At 42.7% G+C, this 15,198-nt stretch overlaps 1 protein-coding gene across 1 annotated transcript in view; it reads left to right on the top strand.

The window, feature by feature from the left end:
* Window positions 1-15,198, top strand: part of dnah9l (dynein, axonemal, heavy polypeptide 9 like) — a 668,659-nt gene that overhangs the window by 109,631 nt on the left and 543,830 nt on the right. Inside the window, exons 14-16 of the mRNA XM_070873660.1 lie at window positions 991-1,377; window positions 3,518-3,850; window positions 13,821-14,075. Coding sequence (XP_070729761.1) covers window positions 991-1,377; window positions 3,518-3,850; window positions 13,821-14,075 — 975 coding nt within the window. The remainder of the gene's footprint in view (window positions 1-990; window positions 1,378-3,517; window positions 3,851-13,820; window positions 14,076-15,198) is intronic.

The following is a 15,198-nucleotide window of genomic DNA, read 5'->3' as shown; positions in this document are numbered from 1 at the left end:
ACTGTTTCATTCTCCATCCTAATGCAGAATTCCACCATATTATGGTCACTCTTCCCCAAGGGGCCTCGCACAACGAGATTGCTAATTAATCCTCTCTCATTACACAACACCCAGTCTAAGATGGCCTCCCCCCTAGTTGGTTCCTCGACATATTGGTCTAAAAAACCATCCCTTATGCACTCCAGGAAATCCTCCTCTACCGTATTGCTTCCAGTTTGGTTAACCCAATCTATGTGCATATTAAAGTCACCCATTATAACTGCTGCACCTTTATTGCACGCACCCCTAATTTCATGTTTGATGCCCTCCCCAACATCACTACTACTGTTTGGAGGTCTGTACACAACTCCCACTAACGTTTTTTGTCCTTTGGTATTCTGCAGCTCTACCCATATAGATTCCACATCATCCTGACCCACATTCCTTGCCTCTCTCTGACACCTCCTGCCCCCATTCCCCCAAACTCTTTCTGACCGTCATTCCTCACTCTCCCCATCCACTGACCCCCGTTGCTCCTTTCTTCCCCTGATTCCCCAGTCTTGCCCTCCAATCCCATTCTCCAGTCATTCTTTCCCCCAAGGCCTTCACTGACTATCACTGGCTGCTCGTGCTTTGACTGTTGGGGTTTGAGTGCTCAGGATATGGTAATGTAAGCAAAAACCTTGTAATTATTTAAAACAACGTAATGTTTTCTGGATGGATGAGCCAAATTGCCTTTATCTTGTGATCTTTGAGTTTATTTAATTGAATGATGCAAAGGAAAATCATAGCTTGTATATAATACCAAAAATAAGCATCTTGGTTCAATAATAAAACCAGCTTTAGCTGTACTCCTACTATTAATGCACTATTGTACATTTTGGATTTAATGAAACTGTTACCAAGGTAAAATTTGCACGTTATGAATTTGAAACCATTTACTGTGAGCAAAATTGTGAAATGATTTTTAAACATTTATTTGACAAACTGACGAGTGTTTTTCTTTGGTAGTATGTTGGAAACTGGAAACTCGTTATTGAATCCTACAACAAATTACATACTACCGTACTGGAAGTGGAATTTCCACTTATTGAACATGAATTGAAGAAGATTAATCAACAGTTGAGACCTGCCACAGAATCCCTAACATGGCAGACTGAGGATTCATGGGAATATATCCAGCAGACTACAGATCTGATCCAAGATGTGAACAGCAGGGTTCAGAAAATCAAATGTAATGTGGAGACAATACACACAATAGTGCATAACTGGAATGAAACACTGTTTTTTCTGCAAAAAAACTGTGAATCTGCTGTGCTCTGCCTTGATGAGGAGAAAATGATAAAATATTACAAATTAATTCAAGATGGAGGGGAAACGATTCACCAACTGGTTGAGGTCAGAGTTGTTATGCACTAATATGTAAATTGGGTTTTGGATACAGATGTTTGGAGAGAGCTTGGGGGTGCAGTATACACTGTGACATAGTTGGTGGCCTATTTTGGATTGACAAGAGGTCAACGGCAAAATACTGGTTGCTATCAGAATATTTTCACTGACTTAATTGCAAGGAATTTTTGCCATATCTTACATTATTGGCTTTTAGAATTATCTAAAGTGCATTTACTATAAACATTTAAGGATGATTAAGTTTTACAAAAACTGTTAGGTACTGGTGATGGAAAGATGGGAAGTATCTACTTTTCCAGAACTACCAGTTGCTTCTTGTTTTCTACCTATTCAGCAATCTGTGTACATAAATGTTCTTTGGTATAAGGAACCCATTTATGTTTAGTGCTTTCAAATTTATGCTGTTAAAAAGCCGAAATGAACAGGATGGTTTCTCTCAACATCGACAATGCATTGATCCCAGTAACTACACTTTAATAAGCGATGTAATGTATTTGTCTGACCTTCCCTATCTATGCCTTTGTGCATCATGCCTCAATTGCCACTATTGAGAGATCAAGAGTTTCCTTGTATGTAATAATATGAATGTTGAAGTTCATAATTTAAAAGGTTTTATATTACCGACCTCTGGAAAATCTAACTTATTTTGAATTTGGTTGATCTGCACTAAATCTCGTCTTCCAGGGTACATGTGTGTTTTTTTTTAACTTGGATTAAATTTGCAGGTTGAGTGATACCTAAGTTACCAAACATGCTAAAGTGGTACATAAACTGAGTACATTCTTCCTGTAGAAAATTGCAGGACATTTATATCTGAGATACATACCATTCTAATCAGTTTTATAGTTTAGGCTAAAAAGCTAAAGTTTTGCCCCAAACTCCAGTCTGAGTAAATCTGCATTGTTTACACTTAACTGGTAGTTTTCTGTTGAATGATTGCAAATGTGACTTTCAAGTAATTGTACAAACCAGACTTAAAATACTTGTGATGAACTACATTTGGATCAATTATAAAAGACACTAATTGACTTGTATATTTTTTGTGTTTTCTCTGCCAAACATTCATCTTAAATTAACTTGTGCTGAATTTTAATGGGGAAGGCAGATTGGAGAGAGGGTAGGAGCTCCGAGGCAGTCAGAAAACCCGGAGAATGGGTTTCCCCGCAAGCCCTGCCAAATTGTAACAGCAGGGCCCGCTTTGAAAGGGAAGCCGTTGTTTCCACCCACAGCCTGAAGCTGGCTGGCTCCCGGCGAGTAGGCCTGCGGCAATAGGTCACACAGAGGAGGGAGGGATCGCATGGGGGCCGGCAGCAGCGGCGGTGGGTGGGGCAGTCTTCGGAAGATTGAGGGCTGTGTCGTGGCAGCGGCAGGGAGGGGTTGGGGTGACAGTGGCAGTAGCAGCAAGGGGTAGTCCAGTGAGGATGGGGGGGGGGGCGGCAGTGCGGGGGTCCGATGAGGATCAGGGGCTGCGGAGTGATAATAGCAGTGGAGGGAGTGGGTGGGTGGTGAGGGGTGTCTGAAGAAGATCGGGGGCCACGAGCAGCACGGGGAGGGGTGGGAGGGTAGCCTGGGGTGGGGAAGGGGGAGAGTTTGGTGTCCTGGGAGGGGAGTCATCATGGGCAAGTTCTGATTGCTGGGGGTGGCTTCGGTCGGGCACTTCCTGAATGCAGCAGTCCTCACATTACTTTAGCTGGCGGGTTTCACGAGACGTGCAAAACTGACCGGCTAGATTTAATTTCAAAATGGAGGTTAAATCAGAGAATTCCAGCTTCATTATAATATTTGAATAGATGGCCCACCACCTGGCAGCGGATTGGCTGCCCGCCTACGGCTGCAGTGGGCAGATTGGAGACGGGTTCAGGTCGGGATTCTGATTTTTAACACTAACTACCCCCACGCCCCAACCCACGCATTGTTTTTAGGTTAAAATTACCCCCATTTATTTTGAAACTTTGTCCTGTAAGATTTTTGGGGGTATATTAGGGCAGTTTAGTAAATCAATGTTGTATTTTTAGTTGGTTACATTAAGACATGATTTATTTCTTTGTTTTGGCAACTTGAATTGCAATTAATATTTGCAAAAGTTAACTATGTTGTAATAAATTGACTTGCTATTTTCTGTTTATAGGATAATCTTCATCTATTCCACGCAGATCTGCAAGCTGATGAATGGAAGGTGTACACTGAGTACATTGATCACATCATTTTAGATGGATTCTTCATTACTATTAAATCCTTCCTTCAATATCTAATTGAATATACAGAAATATTGCCAAAATCATCACCTCTGTTTGAAGTGCAACTGGTTCTTAATGGCTCTGAATTGTCATTTAATCCTCCCTTGGTCCCGGAAATGAATAATAATTTATATGATCTCATGAAGGAATTAATAAACAATACTTACAAAATAGCCTCTAAAGTAAAACGAGTAGCAAAACATCTCGGAATTGACACATACCAGGTACTATAAGATTTCACTAGATAATTTCAGCTAAAAGAAGGAACTTACATTTATATATGACCTCAGGATGTCCTAATGTCCTAATGTCCTTTATAGCCAATGAAGTACTTTTGAAGTACTTGTAATGTCAGAAATGCAGCAGCAGTAAATAACCAGCGGATCTGTTTTTGGTGGTGGAGAACTTCTTTGAATATTGCCATGGAATCTTTTATTCCTACCTGGGAGGGCAGATGGGGACTTGCTTCATATGAAAGACGGGGCCCCTGACACTGCAGCATTCCTTCATAACTGTAATTTCTGTAACTAATTTATCTGTCACTTGTTTAATACATGAGTGGACAGCTGAACTGGTTGTTATATATGTCCTTTGATGCAACCTGAAAGGTACATGGTACATGGAAGTTGAATATCATGCTGACTTCCACTTACACTGGCAGTGCTGTAATTGTGGTCCAGGTCCAGAGTAAATAGATGGCACTGCAGTTCTATAGCTCCACAAGAGAAGCACAACATTCTGTTGGGAGAAGGTGAGATAGGACTACCTGGTCTGTAAATATAGGAGGCATGTGTACCTGTGAATAAGTGCCAATTACCTCCGATGATGCCTGAAGAGCCTGTACTCCCTGAATTGTATTGTGCAGTTCTTCCTCTTCAAAGCACAGGTACAGGGAATCCCTAATGGAATAAAAATTAGCCCTGAAATTATGTTCGGAGGCGTAACTAAGGAGCACGCCACCGACCTCTGAAAAATATCCACACTTATCTGGTGCGAGGCCCCCTTTGAAAACTTGCATTGTTTCGCTGCGGAGTTGAGCACAGCACAGTGGCCCACGGATCCCAGAGGTGCACCATGTGCGTAAGCATACCTGGGATCACATGGAGCAGTGCACCAATCAGGAAACCGAAATCTCTGATGTCTGACATCAATCAAGTTTTAAATTAAACAGTGTGAATATTGAGTTGAATTGATCACTTATCACTTCCACTGTAAATAATAATCATTATAACACCCAAGTTAAACTGGCAAGGAATATTTTTTGTAAAATAAACATGGCTCCCTTTTCGAGGATCTGTCCAGTTTTACTTGCACAGAGTGAAATGAATAAAAACAACAATTATTCAAATGGCAAAGAAATATTAGGCAGCAAATCTTGATTCAACAATATCCAATTACTTTATTATACAAAAAGTCTGGTGGCTGGGAATAATTTGTGATGAGAGTGATGGGCAACAGAGTGCGAACAATACATAGTAATGGCAGTATTTGTATGGCAATATGTTAAATATTAAAATAGTACGCTCCCCAACTTCCCCCCCCCCCCCCCCCCCCCCCCCCCCGCATTATGCTGTGCAAATAGACTCCTGCACCTGTTTGCGCAGCGTAAAATTTTCATGCGTAGTTTGTGGGCAATTAGCCCAACTCTGCACCAGCAATGAGAATTTCACAGTTGCAGTGGATGATCTGTCACGTTGGAACTTAACCGATCTCAAGTTCGGGATTTAGCACATGTGGAAATCCCAAACTTACGGTCAATTTCGAAGGCGGTATGACGGCAAAATCTGCCCCATTATGTCCTGTGTTTTATTGCTGAACATCTCAAAAAAAATTCTCTAGCATCAAAAGCAGTGTTGAAGCTTATAGGAAAAGTGCCAATAAAGCAACAGTTTCCAACAGTGACATTTGACCAAATACAGTATCCTGAGAAAGTGACCTTTTTTAAAAATTACCTCTGCCTATTTGATACCACCTAACAACTAGCAATTGATTTAAAAAAATATATATTTAGGCCACAAGCGTTCAGGGAAGGAGATCAAACTTTTGACATCCCATTTGCCTGCATTGTGGGTGAAGGCAAATTGCAACAACTATTTTTACAGCAGGGGATTCAGCACTTAGAAACATAGAAAATAGGTGCAGGAGTAGGCCATTTGGCCCTTCAAGCCTGCACCACCATTCAATAAGTCATGGCTGATCATTCACCTCAGTACCCCTTTCCTGCTTTCTCTCCATACCCCTTGATCCCTTGGGCCGCATCTAACTCCCTCTTGAATATATCCAATGACGTGGCATCAACAACTCTCTGCGGTAGAGAATTCCACAGGTTAACAACTCTCTGAGTGAAGAAGTTTCTCCTCATCTCGGTCCTGTAAGGGGAAAATGGGAAGGCTTCTCCACCCACAAGCAGGCCCCCTGTATAGAGGGTCGACGCTCACCCCAACCCGCGTAACAGCCCCCGGAGTTAGCAGACAGAGACGAATGGCAAGGTATAACAATCTTTTATTACGAACGTCTGAGAACACCTCTCATCACAGCCGTCTGTGAGTGGAGATGCTCCTCGAACAGCACAATCATACAACTTTTATACATTTCAAAAACCCCTCCGCTCCCTGGTAAGAACGCCCTAGATCTCTAATTGGACTATCTTATCAGTGCTACTTCTCTAATTGGACTACCTTATTAGTGCTACTTTGGATTGACAGGCCAAGACCCTTGTGACCACCTTCGGCCGTGACTAGAATGACTTCATTAGGTCAGAATTTGTTGATTCTCCTTGATGCCCATGAGTCTGCCTCGAGCCTCTTCGCAAGGTCTTATCAATGTCTGTTTAGGTTCTCACATCATATCCTGTCGGAATGTTATTGAATTGATAATTTCTGGAGCCTTGGTATTGGAATGTACAAGGCCAAAGAGAGGCCTTTTACCTCCTTATGGGTCGGTGCAGGAACCAACACTTTAACCCTTGTCCCGCTGGTACCCCTAATGCCAAATTTCTCTTATAATTCCCCCCTTTTGGCCCTTGGTTATACGCCAAGCTGGCCATATTTCCCGATAACTATCTCCCGATAACTATCTCCCTGTAGGCGAGTTCCAGATAGGTCCGTTCACCTGGGTGGCCATCTCCCAAGCTTTGGGACCTCCTGAGACCTTTCCCGCAGAGTTATATAAGGTAAGTCCTTTCTGTAGGACTGCTTAAATTTTCATCCCTTATGGCCTTAATCATAGTATGTGCCCTGACGTATCGTTTGGCCCGTTTAATTCGTGCACATGTTAATCCCATCACGACCATCAGAACCAGGCCCTGTATTACTACGAGCACATGTGATATTATTCTTATCCATGGGTGAATTTGAATATCAAGTCCAATGTCCCACAGCTTTGAGTACCAGAGCTGATCAGCCAGCATTTAATTTTAATCACCCGTCTGGCAGGCTGATGGTAACGCAACCGAGTTTGGTTTCTTACTTCACTGATATTATCGATCTGGTATAAGGGATCTTCCTTTGTTACATCATACTGTGGTATGGACAACAGAAATCCGATCATATTCACCCGCCCAGTAATACATCTGAAATTTGGCACCCATGCGTGACTATTCCTTCGTACCTCGCATGTGTTCATTTTTTTATCTCGAGTCCAATTGTTAAGTATGCTGTTCGGGATCCAATCTGGATCCATTCTGGAGTTGCTCCAAGTTATGTTGTACTTCACTTAATCCAGGCCCCATACCCGGAGCAAACTATCTCAGTTTGTAATCGTTTACTTATGTCGTTCCCCATTGCGTGGATCAAATTTATTGTCTTGGCATGCTTCTGTAATGTATGGGCCACCTGAAACAGTTCCCCTCCCACGCCATCTCCCAACCACGCTTGTAGGGCTTGGTTATCCATGTCCCTCCCCAGTAAACCCCTCAAGATTTACGTTAAGTTGTTAACCCGGTCGTCTATTGCATACAGGTTTATGGAATTCATCGTCGTAACCCCTGCTGCATAACCCGTGCCGAGTGTTTCCAGTATTCCCCTTTTTGTTCGACCTTATCCTGTTCCCTTTCTGACATTAAATCTCAGGGTAGTGGCTTCCGGGCCTTCGAGGATCCGTTGTGTCAGGTTCGGGTATAGACTTATAGTTTCATTCCCACAGAAGCTAGGAAGAATGATATCCATTAGGTTTAGGTTAAGTAGTCGCTGACGCACCCCAAATTATATCCTTTCTTTCGATGGGTTTTGTATTTTACACGGAGGGCCCGTGTCTCTGTAAATTTGTTAATTTAAAATCATCAGACAATCGAAGACACTTTTTCTTTCAAATTCGTTCAATTTGTTTTCTTTCAAAGTTGCATCTTTATCTTTTTTTCTTTTCTCCATAACTAGAACGGAGTCTAGCACGTAGTCTCTGAGGGCTGCTTTTCGTTATCTCAAATGTTCCAGTTTCAAGGCTGTTGCAATGTCTTTTTTCTAAACTGCTAAAGCTTGCCGTTTTAAAATTTTTTTTCAAAAGTCCCTTTTACACCTTTGCAGATAATTCACCACTCGCCCAGGAGTTTGACCTGATCCCTGAAGGTATTTCTAGATTATTTCCAAAACTTTTAGTTGTTTTTCTCTTTTTTTTTAAAAAGAGATCAGATTTAATTTAATATATTTTTTTAGTTTGAATCCATCTCAGTATTTTGCTGTGCCTTCTCTTAATATCATCCGAATAAATCCACACCTGCGTTTCTAACTTAAAACTTCCTACATACAGGACAACAGTACAAAGGTTAAAAAAACTTTCACTCTGTCTGAAAAAGTGGATGGAACTAAAACAAACCAACGACTCCCCCATTTTTCCAAACAGGCTTTCAAACACAGGAAAAATTCATTCCGCAGTCAAAAAATCACACAAGGACTCTCACTCAACGACAGCCATTCACAAAAGTCTCTCTTTATTCAACAAAGCTTATTAATTGTTTGGCCGGCTCTCTTTTTTTGATCCATATGTCACTTAAGATAGTCACTATCAGCATTTTTATGGTATTACGTAGTTACGCAAGTTACAATTAATGATTGGTTTTATTCGCCTTTTTAATAGCCGTGTTACCCATCTTCTTCGGGGCTATCTTGGGCACTCCCTTTAACTCGTGTTAGGTATGCATGACGTTATTTATATCTATATGTCTTCCCTTGGCACCGTACACTCGTACTGCCACGCTTTGGGTCAATATATCCCGTCACTGCAGGGCCGTCGTCTCCATGTCCTCAATATCTATATGTCTTCCCTTGGCGCCGTACATTTGTACTGCCACGCTTTGGGTCAATATGTCTCGTCCCTGCACCGTGCGCTCATACTGCTTCGGGTCAATAGACCTTCCTCTATATCTTCCCTTGCATCATACCCTCGCACTGCCGTGCTACCTCCACGCATGCGTTTTAGGATGTACCTTTTGACCCTCTTCCACCCCTAGATCGTCCTTGTCCTCCGACTCCATCCCTCCTGGACCTGCTACAAATGGTTCTTTGTACAGATGTCCTTCTCTTGCAGTTTACAATGCACAGCTCTAACTTGAAGGTGGTAAATTAAAACATACTCACCCCAACAGCTGGGTCAATGTTCCGTTTGGGAAGTCCGTACCCTGCTCGCAGCGCCAAATGTAAGGGGAAAATTGGAAGGCTTCTCCTCCCACAAGCAGACCCCCTGATATAGAGGGTCGACGCTCGCCCCAACCCGCGTAACAGCCTCTGGAGTTAGCAGAGACGAATGGCAAGGTATAACGATCTTTTATTACGAACGTCCAGGAACACCTCTCGTCACAGCCGCCTGTGAGTGGAGATGCTCCCCGAACAGCACAATCATACAACTTTTATACATTTCAAAAACTCTCTATTCCCTGGTAAGAACGCCCTAGATCTCTAATTGGACTATCTTATCAGTGCTACTATTCTAATTGGACTACCTTATTAGTGCTACTTTGGATTGACAGGCCAAGACCCTTGTGACCACCTTAGGCCGTGACTAGAATGACTTCATTAGGTCAGAATTTGTTGATTCTCCTTGATGCCCATGAGTCTGCCTCAAGACTCTTCGCAAGGTCTTATCAATGTCTGTTTAGGTTCTCACATCATATCCTGTCGGAATATTATTGAATTGTTAACTTCTGGAGCCTTGGTATTGGAATGTACAAGGCCAAAGAGAGGCTTTTTACCTCCTTATGGATCGGTGTAGGAACCAGCACTTTAACCCTTGTCCCGCTGGTACCCCTAATGCCAAATTTCTCTTACAGTCCTAAATGGCTTTCCCCTTATCCTGGGACTGTGTCCCCTAGTTCTGGACTTCCCCATCATCGGGAACATTTTTCTTGCATCTAACCTGTCCAGTCCTGTCAGAATTTTATATGTTTCTCTGCGATCCCCTCTCATCCTTCTAAACTCCAGGGAATACAGGCCCAGTCGATCCAGTCTCTCTTCATATGTCAGTCCTGCCATCCCGGGAATCAGTCTGGTGAACCTTCGCTGCACTCCCTCAATAGCAAGAACATCCTTCCTCAGATTAGAAGACCAAAACTGAACACAATATTCCAGGTGAGGCCTCACCAAGGCCCTGTACAACTGCAGTAAGACCTCCATGCTCCTATACTTAAATCCCCTAGCTATGAAGGCCAACATAACATTTGCCTTCTTCGCCACCTGCTGTACCTGCATGCCAACTTTCAATGACTGATGTACCATGACACCCAGGTCTCGTTGCACCTCCCCTTTTCCTAATCTGCCGCCATTCAGATAATCTGCCTTTGTGTTTTTGCCACCAAAGTGGATAACCTCACATTTATCCACATTATGCTGCATTTACCATGCATTTGCCCACTCACCTAACCTGTCCAAGTCACCCTGCAGCCTCTTAGCGTCCTCCTCACAGCTCACACCGCCACCCAGCTTAGTGTCATCTGTAAACTTGGAGATATTGCATTCAATTCCTTCATCTAAATCATTGATGTATATTGTAAATAGCTGGGGTCCCAGCACTGAGCACTTGGCATCCTTGCCCCATGTGCTTCCACCATCTGCCCTGAACCTACCAGAAAGAGAGATACATAGGAGGAATATCCAAGCCTACTATTCAACATTAAACCCTCATTGTGTGGGCCCAGAATTCTGGATGATAGAAGTGGAGGTTTGACATTGGCTGAAGGAGCTGAAAATGAATAAATTCCCTTATATTCCAAGGTACTTATACAAAGGAGATTTGTAAAGCAATGACCATTGTTTTGTGGAAGCCAATGGTGAGAATCCAGCAGGCTAGAAATGAACAATTATAGTTCCCATATTCAAGAAGGACACCGAAATAATTACAGATCTAATAGCTTAACTTCAATAAACAGAAGACTAGTGATTCCATTAATCAGAAAAAAGATGGAAGAGTGCATGAAAATACCCAATAAATGATAAGCAGCACAATTTTAGAATTGTTAGATTTTGCCTGAGCAACCACATACACTTGTTTGATGTAGTGACAAACCAAATTTATGGTGAATGCTATATGCTGTGTTTACCTTGGCTTCCAAAAACTCATTACAAACTGGCTGAAGTAAGTTGGGCCTATACTCATTGGCGTTCAGAAAAATGAGAGGTGATGATACTGAACCATATAAGATAATGAGGGGGCTTGACAAGGTGGATGCAGAGAGGATATTTCCACTCATAGGGGAATCTAGAGCTAGGGGACATAGTCTCAGAATAAGAGGCCGCCCATTTAAAACTGAGATGAGGAGGGGAATGTCTTCTCTGAGGGTTGTAACTCTATGGAATTCTCTGCCCCAGAGAGCTGTGGAGGCTGGGTAATTGAATATATTTAAAGCGGAAATCGGCAGATTTTTGAGCGATAAGGGAATAAAGGGTTATGGGGAGCAGGCAGGGAAGTGGAGCTGAGTCCATGATCAGATCAGCCATGACCTTTTTAAATGGCAGAGGGGCCAGGTGGCCTACTCCTGCTTCTATTTCTTATGTTCGAAGAGAAAGAAACAGAGTTGTCATGATAAGAGCTGGGTTACAATGGAGGGGAGATGTGGAGTGTCCCAAAAGTCTTCGCTGGGATGTCTCCTGTTTCTGGTATATGTAAATAACCTGGAATTTCAAGCTGGTTACATTTTTAGATGATGCTAAGTTAATGGAGCTCTGACTCAAAGGAGGCATCCAAGATCTTACAAATAGAGCTCACAAAGGTTTGCATTTGGGCTTATTAGTGATAAATTAAATTCAATACAGATAAACGTAAGGTAATGCATATTTGAAAAAAAAAGGAGGCACATGTACTCCTTCGATATGTCAGCACTTAAAAAGTGGAAGTTGAAGGATAGCCAGGAGTGTCAATTGATTAATTCCCCTCCATATGCAAAATAAATTAAGGAAAAGGAAATAAGGTTCTAGGTTATATTGCTAAATCAGTTGTGTTCAGATCCCCAGAGATTATACTAAAGCTGTACAGTGTCTTGATCAGGCTGCACCTCACATATTACATGCAGTTCTAGTCATTGTGCAACAATGGAACCACAGGCAGTGTAGAGTTGAGCAGTGGCTGCTCCCAATTTTATAGAGAAAAGCAATAAGGATTGATAGCTAAGTAGTTATGGTACTAGATTAACAACCAGTCCAGGTTGTGGGTTCAAATCCCATGGCAAGTTGTAAAATTGAATTTAAAACCATCTGAGGATGTGGGCTAGCACCAGAAAATAACCATGAAAGCTGTAGTTTTGACATAAAACCCCAACTGGTTCACTAATGTCCTACAGGGAAGAGAAGATGTCACCCATGAGGACATTAAGAGTCACTGTGGTTGCCTTATAATGCCCTCGGGTGGCAACTCTCAGATTGAGCATGAAGAGGTAACCACATAGTGGGACCGAAATTTACATTCACCCGAAACGGGTTGCACTTTCCACTCCAGAAGTGTTTTTTCCACCTCGTGGGATGAGGTCGACTCTTTTGGTAAATTCAGCTCTTTGTTGTTTTTCTGGCGGACCGGAACTTGGTCATAATGGGGGCGGAAGTGGGTGGTAAGTACTGTAGGGGGGGCGGAAGTGGAGGCGGAACGGAGTCTCCGCCGCTGTCAGTCACTCGTGTGCGTCACCATGCTCTCCCCTTCACTTAAAGGGGAGAGCCTTCGGCATTTCGAAACTGGGCCACCAGGGAGGGTTTCAGCCAGGCCAGCAGCCTGGCACTCGAGGGGGTGTCAGGCTGCCTGTTGGTGGCCTGGCTGAACCCGGGGGCATAATTGTCAGCCCGACTTGGCAGTTGGCCGACAATAAAAAAAACATGGCGGCTGCAGCAGTGCGCCCTCCCCTTGAAGGGCCGCCACGCTGCCGTGGCTCAGAGTGAAAGCAAGGTGCACTGACAGAAAAAGCTGTCGGGAGCACCGTGCGGTGGATTATAGATTTTTGGACCTAAATTTCACGGGAGGTATGATGGAGGTATGGGAGATCGGCGATGTGCCCTTTGATGACGCATCTGCAGCGAGGCGGAATTAGGGACCACGAGAAAAATCCCTGAGGTAAATTTGGCTGGTGACGGCTATTGGACCGGAAATCGGCAACCACTCGACTCCGCCGCCTGGCTGCCGCTTTCTGGCAGTAAGTGGCCTTTTTGGAGCTGAATTTTGGCCCCAGTGACTCTTAATGCCCTCAGGGACAACTAATGTTAGCCACATCCCAAGAACAAAAAAAAGCTAAGGCTCTCCAGCCTTGAGAGATGTCTGAGGGGACCTTGTAGAACCAAATAAAATACTTAATAGGATACAGAAATCAAAGCCTAAATAATACTTTGATATAGCTAGGATGGGTTGTTGGAGAGGGTAGTAGGCCAGGATATTGAACTGTTAAACAGTTCCTGTAATGCGGTTAGTAACATTGGTATTCTGGAAATATGTGATTAAATGAACTGAAGTATTTCCTTCATCCAAACTTATATTTTGTAATGTGATCGTATTCAATTTTTTATTAATTTTTGAAAATAAAGTAAATTTAGCATGAATACCCATTTGTTCAAAGGGCTGTTTAATCCAGGGTCAGCTTGAATAATTTGTTAAATTTGCCTAATATTTAATGCATCTTATGAAACTTTGATTAATGAACTTTCACTTTAGCAAAATAGCTGTGCAAGTTAAAACACATTTGTTCTTTATCAGTTTGTCGAAAAAGGTTAAATATATTTTAATTTCCGCATACAGCAAGAAATGGATATGATGAGCGATTTGGCAGGGATGCGTCAAGAGATCATGGACAGAGTGAAAAGAGTTGCTGACAAAGCAAAAAAATACCAAACTTCATTTGACCGATACAGTTATCTGTGGATGAATAACAAAGAAGAATTCATGAGCCAGTTTCTCCTCTACGGTCACTCCCTTACTTCAGAGGAGCTGGAGGTTCAAGCAGACTATGGACTTCCAAAATGTCCACCACAGCTAGAGCAGTATAGAGAGCAGGTAAGATAAATTATTCTAAAATGGATGAAAAATGAACAGTTGTCTCTCATCTTGCCTAGTAGTGTTGGATGTTTTGGCTCTTTAAAAATCAAGCAATGAACAAAATACATAACTTTGCTGCTTTGGTGTTCTGTGCCATGGAGAGGCAAGACAGAGTATTGATGACATCGTTCTTCCTGTCAGTTCATGATTTCAGCCAGACCATCTGAGGAAACAGCAAATAGACACCAGCTTTCCTAGCAGGAAGGAGGTAGTGTTGGGTGCCCAATGGCAGAAAGACAGAAGTATAGGAGAAATCACTTGCAAATTCTCTCAGCTGGAGAATGGTATGTTGCAAGAGGAAACCTAAAACGGAATGGATAAATAGTTTGCAAAATGATGAAAAAACTTAAAATGTAAAATTACATTCAACAATTATTTTTAACAAAATTGAAACCTAGACACTAGGTACACCGTGACTTAGCTATTACTAACGAGGACCACATATTATTAAGATAATTGCAGATGAGGAAGGCTATTCAGTTCATCTTTAGTCATCCATTCCGAAATATAGCAAAGCCTATGGGCCCCGACAACATCCTGGCTGTCATGCTGAAGATTGTGCTCCAGAACGAGCCCTGCCTCTATGCTACAAACTGGCATCTACCCGACAATGTGGAAAACTGCCCAAGTATGTTCTGTCCACAAAAAGCAGGACAAATCCAATCCGGCCAATTACTGCCCCATCAGTCTACTCTCAACTATCAGCAAAGTGATGGAAGGTGTCGTTGACAGTGCTATCAAGCAGCACATACTCACCAATTAACTACTCACCGATACTTAGTTTGGGTTCCGCCAGGACCACTCGGCTCCAGATCTCATTTCAGCCTTGTCCGAACTTGGACAAAAGAACTGAATTCTAGAGGTGCGGTGAGAGTGACTGCATTTGACTGAGTGTGGCATCAAGGAGCCCTAGTTAAATTGAAGACAATGGAAATCAGGGGTAAAACTCTTCATTGGCTGGAATCATCAAGGAGCACTAGTAACATTGAGGACAATGGGAATCAGGGGGAAAACTCTTCATTGGCTGGAATCATACCTAACACAAAGGAAAATGACTGTGGTTGTTGGACGTCAGTCATCT

The sequence above is a fragment of the Pristiophorus japonicus genome, chromosome 3 (genome assembly GCF_044704955.1).
Source record: "Pristiophorus japonicus isolate sPriJap1 chromosome 3, sPriJap1.hap1, whole genome shotgun sequence".
Classification (NCBI taxonomy): Eukaryota; Metazoa; Chordata; class Chondrichthyes; family Pristiophoridae; genus Pristiophorus; species Pristiophorus japonicus.
This window is presented reverse-complemented; position numbering and strand designations above follow the sequence as displayed.